Genomic DNA, 6,723 nt, shown 5'->3' on the forward strand with positions numbered 1-6,723 from the left:
CTCCCACTTTCTTGTATGCACTGTTTCCCATCCCTCCTGACCACTGACTGTCTCCTGTCACTCCAGACCATGATGTTGCTTCCATCACCCCATACTTCTGACCATCTCTCTTTGCTCTTGACTACGGGTTATGATCCTGTATCCAATGGCCCTGAGTGTTGAGTGTTTTTCCTCACTTTTGACACCTAACTAGTTCCTATCTCTTTTGACTGCTGACTGTCTTCTGTCAGTCCTAACTACTGCTTGCCTCCTATCTCTCCTGACCTTTAACGGTCTGCCCTTGTTCCTGATGATTAGACTGGCATGAAGAAAGCACATGGTGAGAACAGATGCAAGCCGCTGTATGTCCTAGGTGTGTGTAACTTGATTTTGAACTGTGGAATAGATTGTTGTACTGTATTGCCATTAATACAGCATTTAAACACAAATCATAGACTTCTGTCTTATGGAGAAGAACCCTTTATGGTTGTGAAGTTCATTGTTTTAAAGGTGTATTCAATACAAAAGTATGATTTGGCTTCCTGTTGCATGGGCAGATTTAAGACTGGAAATGGGAAACTGGATATTAATGTAATGAGAAACTTCCAAAGAAATTGATTGTTAAAGAGGAAGCAAAGCTACAAGTCTGAGATTCATTGAACAGGGGTCTTCATGTTCACTTTTTAGCTGAAGTAGTTGGTGCCTTTCAGAACACTTAGAAGGAAAGACTAATCTTGATCCACATGTGTCCTCAGTTTTACCACTCTGATAAGAGGAGGGGTGTCTCTTTTGCAAAGTGTCTTGTAATTTAATTATTAAAAAAAATCCACTTTTATGGACAACATATTTTTAAATAACACTAAAGGAGCCATCACATCCTTTGGTATAAAAGACTTCCACAAATATCTCAAGGTCACTAATAAGATAGTATACTGTTTTGGAAAGATAAACCCACTAGAGTTAGTTTTCCAAAACTCTACCTCTTCCCTATTTTTAGGTTGCAATATTATGTTTCTTTTCTTTAATTCTCAAAATATAACTGTGCACATAATTTAATTTTTGAAATAAGTATTAAATTGTAAATAATAACTGTTAGTGTTATTCTTAAATACACCACTTCTTATAATTTTACTTGTTAAACAACAGGATAAAAATGATAACTAAGTAGTAAAACCATTTTAGCTGTGTATCTTACCTACTTCTCGCTTCCAGCTTATGAAATTATTGTAGCCCATCTTAAAGATGCTGAATCATAATGAATAATGAATAACTTACATCAGTGTCCTGGGACCAGTGCCCTGCACATCTGTCGACTTTTCCAGCCCATGTTTAATTCTCCAGCAACACTCTGTTTCGGAAAGTTGACACCTTGAAAAATCCTGCTCTTCCCATCTATCCGCCCGTCCTCTCGGTTCTAAACTAGTGTTCCGTATAGATGCTACCATTCATCCCTTTGGTGTGTTTCTTTCAGGAATTACAGTTTGAAAGGCTGACCCGAGAGCTGGAGGCAGAACGCCAGATCGTGGCCAGCCAGCTGGAGCGATGCAAGCTTGGCTCGGAGGCAGGCAGCATGAGCAGCATCAGGTATGGAATCTGGGCTCCCGGTGTTTTCTCTACTTCCATTGCCAGTGCGAAGCGGTGGTTGCTTCCTTTGAAAGCTAGCCAGGGAACTGGGGACACTTAGACGTGGGAAAGAAGTTGTAAGGGGCCTGAATTAAGATTTAAGCTGTTCATAGGATGTCCAAAGTAGCCTGATTTGTACTTGAAGCTCTTCTTAACAAAAGTAATACGTCTCCCGAGTGCAAAATTTGTATAATTTTACACAAAGGGGGACTTTGCTGAAGTGAAATTGTTGGGAATCAGAAGATATCCAATCACCAGTTTTGGTTTTGTTTCTCCCCCTCCAGATGATACAGAACTGCAGGTTACTAAGATGAATGTTGCGATAGCATCCAAACTGTTTGCTAATGCATAATGCCGTTAACAATTATTCCTCCAGAAGCAACTGCTTATGGAAGAAATGTTTAGGAATTTATGGCTGAAAGTGGCCAAATAGTTAGTGTGAGACATATCTTTTAAAACATCTTTATAGTCACTTGATTACTATTACATCTCTGTTATAAATATATCTATAATAAAATAAGTTGTCCTCAATGGGATCGTGTATAAGATATAACTTTCTGTTCTGAAACAGAGTATTTCTCTGCCATCTGTTTGACGTTGTATTTTGGGTACTTTTCATCTGTAGGAAGATTTCATGGCTAAGGAAATGGTACCATTATGGGAAAATGGGTTCCAACATCTCTCTGGCCGAATGTAAGAGCATTGAGACTGAGGCCGGGAGGCTGGGTAGAGGCTTCCTGGTTTCCGCAGCTTGTATGACGCCCCCTTGTGGACTTACCGCTAATTACACCACTGCTTTTCTGGTCCACTTGTGAGACTACACCACTGTAGTCAAGCCTTGGGTGGAAATGTGACAGAGATTCTGTTCTTAGGTTCTACAGACACTTTATTCTGAAAGCTACATTATGGGTTTGGTTGGCCCTTTGTTCCTTGCTCCATGGTCAGAATTAAAATACATAGTGTCACTAGGCTTCTGAATTATTCTCTTCTGAATTAAAAAAAAAATTGGTAGAAATATTTGCACTCTGTGTTTGTAAACTTGGTTAACATTATGGGCAGGACGTCGTTTTCTACCTGCAAACCCTTTTTGAAGGTATGTAGCTTAGTTAAATTTTTTTCTGTGGTAAGACACCATGACCAAGACAACTTATAGAAGAGAGAACTCACCTGAGGAGAACAGTTTCAAAGGGTTAAATTTGAGTCTGTCCAAAGTCATGGCAGGAAAAGAGGGGGTAGGATTATGAGGCTACATATGACCCCAGACTGGGGAAGACTCAGATAAAATTGAGCATTGTGCTGGCCTTCTTGTCTTCTGTATATTTAATCTGGAATACTAGTACGTGAGACTGTGATACTTACATTTAGGTGGGTCTTCCCTCTTTAATAAAACTCTGGAGAACTTCCTGTTTTATTAGGTACCTATAAATCCAACCTGTTTGACAGTGAATATAAACCACCAGGCTTTGGCATGTGTAGCTGCTCACCAATATTTCTGTTGTCTCTGAAACTCATCCAGGAAAGGTCTAAGAATCAAAACTCACCTAGGTACAAGGAGTAAGGAAAGGGCTGGTGTGCTGCTTTTCCTTTGGTTTTGCAAGATTGTTTCAAAGTGAGTCAGTGGCGAAGAGAAAGATCAACATGTATCCATCTCATCATGGGGTTCTGGGCATCTGAAGATCTGTGGACTAAAGTGTAACACCCTCTAAGAGTCTGTGATTTAATAGGTCTATAAGCACACACTAAGTTGACGACGTCTATTTTGCTTTGAATTCTGGTATTTTACTCTCAGTAAAATACCTGTCCATTCTCATTCTCCATCCCAAGGAACATGGCCCAGCTCCTTTTCTAGGGAATAGTCAATTTGGAGATGTATACAAAGTTACTCTTCCAACAAGGGTGTATACATTTCCTTAAGCAAGAAAACATGTTTGTTGAGTTAATGTTACAAGTCACTTTTGCAGTAATCCTTTTGAAGCTATTTTAGATTATATGCTTTAATGAGAAAAATACAAGGACTGTAGACATATTGTGAAGTTATTTTTCTGAACTGATGCATTTTTTAAAAAGAGTTTTTTATGTTTTTTTAATATAAAATTTGGAGCAGAAGTGTCCATCATAAACATTCCTAATTTTATGCTTTTTAATGAATGTCTCTCTGTTTGATCTCTTTTCTAGTTCCCTGTCCTTATATACATTGTATTCAATTTCAATCCTACAACTACTCATTTAAGTTTTCTTATTACCATTTTTCTTAACTCTGTATAAGGTAGGAGGAACATTGTAGAATGATTCTGGGCCCTTCACATCAATTTTCTGCACAGGTTTCCAATTAACTCTTTCTTGTCCAGAAATGTTAAGGGCACAGTTAGTGAATGAGACCAGCACATATTCATCTAATCCTTGTTTTCCCCAGTGTCAACTCTCTGGTCCTCTCTCATCTGGGCTAGAGTCTTAGGTTACTAAGCAGAACCATCTAGCATCATATCTATACAGCCACAAAAATAAATTAGCTTAAAGCTGCTGTGTCCTAACGTGACACACTACAATAACTTGAATGGGTTTCTCAACCACTAAAGTAGATGTCTGTTGATCCTCTACTGCCTCTACTGGTGCGCAGGTAAATCTTCCAAGCCAGACCTTTAGTGTACACACAGGCAGTGGCCACAGGTAGAAACTGAATGTGGAGATAGTGAAAGGCCACACAGAAATCCTGTTACACCTCTGCTGGGCTGTTGTTATTGTTTTGACAATACTGTCCATATAAACATTTCCATCCTGCAAAGTACAGAATATATCTTATGCCATTTTTCTTTAGATTATATATTTGTACATAATGTCATCATCCATGGCATATGTCATTTCAGTCAACAGTGTGCTACATACATGGTCACAGTGCCATTAGACTATAAAATCTTATGATAGGATCATTTCAATTGGTGTAAGTACATAGAGTGTTTATACAATAATACAACTCACTTCACTATGCACTTCTTAGTGTGTATACGCCTGAGGGTAAGTAACACAGGACTCCACATCCTTGTCATGAATATATGAGACTATTATTTTTGTGACATATAATTACAATATATGAAAAGAACTAGCTGACACTTTCAAATAAGAACATAGATTCTCACTGTTCAATCTAGTTAGATTTTGTGAAAACTTCTTGCTAAGATAATTGCCTGAAGCTCAGGTGTAGTTAGATGTAATAGTAGACTTATGTAAGTTTTAGGCTTATAGAGTATTCTGATGTCAAGAGGATGATAATGGATTTAAAATTATAATAATAGCAGTAATTTTAAAATTATTGAAGATAATATTTACTGAGCAATTTCTATAGGGTAGGCATAACACTGTATGGTTCACATAATATACTCTAATTACTCTATGAGATAAGTTTTAATTTTTCATTTTATAGCTGAAGACATTGAAAATATTTTCTCAGATACAAAAGAGGTACACTAATTTTTGAACTGGGATATCTTTCTTCCCCAAATGTATGAATTAAAATGCTATTACAAAGAATCTGCCTGTGTCTCGAGTCATATAAAGAACCTTCTCTCTCTGTTCTGTCCTTTTCACTTTGGGAACACAAACACTCTTTAACAAACACTCTGCATTTTTTTAATCCATCTGCCAAAATGATGATTATTCATCTGAATATGTTTCTGAGACTTATCCCTCCACAAGTGAGATAAGGTGTTATTAGTTTAATTGTTATATAGAGAGACCATTCAGTTTTCTCCTGTGAGGCTCATCCACAGACTGTCCACGGCCATTTAATACATTAACTAAAATTTGTGTTTATAAAACTGGATACTGTATTAAATCCACTGTTTTAAAATTGACAATAGTTATCTCTTTGAGGAAGAGATGTAGGTCACTTAAAACTTTGAAATCCTAGCATTTATAGTTACTTGGTAGCTTCACGTGAAAACGTTAAACCCTTCTATCATTTTTGAAAACCAGCTTCTTTCCAAAATGTCATTTCAAAGAACTAGTATGTATTTTACATCTAAAAATAATCAATTCACAAAATTTTATTCACAGATATTTTATCATAAAACAGATGGTGGAGGAGAACTATAATGAATTTTGAAATATAACATTTTGATTGGGAGCAAAATGAAATCTGTAAACGTTTAATTAGCCTAGAAGTTTTTTTTTTTTGCATGTTTCTATTTTGAAACATTTTTTCCCTCAATGATATGAAATGATGAGTTTTTAGTTTACATAAATTATAGATAAATTTCACCATTGTTGGGCTGGGGATGTGGCTCAGTGGTACTTGCACCTGTGTAGCTTGCATGAGACCCTGAATTCAGTGTCTATCATCAATACAAACAAAAGTAAGCACAGATCTATTGTGTTTCTATGTATTGTGTAGCTTTTCCTAGGACTAGATTTTCTTTTTTCTTATTTATTTTTATTAGATATTTTCTTCATTTACATTTCAAATGATATCCCCTTTCCCGCGGTTTCTGCTCCAAAAAAAAAAAAAAGAACTATTCCCTTTCCCCTCCCCCTGCTCACCAACCTACCCTCTTCTGCTTCCTGGCCCTGGCATTCCCCTACACTGGGGCAGTGAACCTGCACAGGACCAAGGGCCTCTCCTCTCATTTTTGATGTCTTTGAACTTCTGTTTTCCAGCTATAAAATTGTGATAATGCTTTTTCATATCTTTGCAAAGATAAAAGGGAGAATATGAGTAAGTAGTATCATAGGCTGTCACTCGTAAAATCATGGATGTTTTGTCTCTGAGCAAATGGATAGAGAACCTGTTTATTGTTTCTTAATTATTGAGCAACACAGATTATTCAAACCAACCTTCCTTTTGCTCTAGACAAAATTGTGTCAGGTAATACAGTACTCATGTTTACAATCTAGAGCAAACACTCAGAAAATGACAAGGAATAATGGAAGAAAAGTCACACAATGAACCTTACAATAAACCTTTTTTTTTCATCTATTTTAGGCCAGGGTTGGTTTGTTTTGTTTTTCTGTCTCACTAATGTTATCCTTGAGCTTCATTATGTCTTTTGTTTGACTCCATTTGGGTTTTGTTTCTTTTTGTTCTTTTTCTTTTTTCTTTCTTTCTTCCTTTCTTTCATTCTCTTGTTG

General features: G+C 36.8%; 1 protein-coding gene across 6 annotated transcripts in view; it reads left to right on the top strand.

Moving 5' to 3' along the window:
- Ctnnd2 (catenin delta 2) overlaps positions 1 to 6,723 on the top strand; it is an 851,684-nt gene that overhangs the window by 303,520 nt on the left and 541,441 nt on the right. For all 6 annotated transcript variants that reach the window (XM_031360311.1, XM_031360312.1, XM_031360309.1 and 3 more), the window contains one exon: positions 1,451 to 1,563. In XM_031360311.1, coding sequence (XP_031216171.1) covers positions 1,451 to 1,563 — 113 coding nt within the window. The remainder of the gene's footprint in view (positions 1 to 1,450; positions 1,564 to 6,723) is intronic.

This window comes from Mastomys coucha, unplaced genomic scaffold (genome assembly GCF_008632895.1).
Source record: "Mastomys coucha isolate ucsf_1 unplaced genomic scaffold, UCSF_Mcou_1 pScaffold8, whole genome shotgun sequence".
Classification (NCBI taxonomy): Eukaryota; Metazoa; Chordata; class Mammalia; order Rodentia; family Muridae; genus Mastomys; species Mastomys coucha.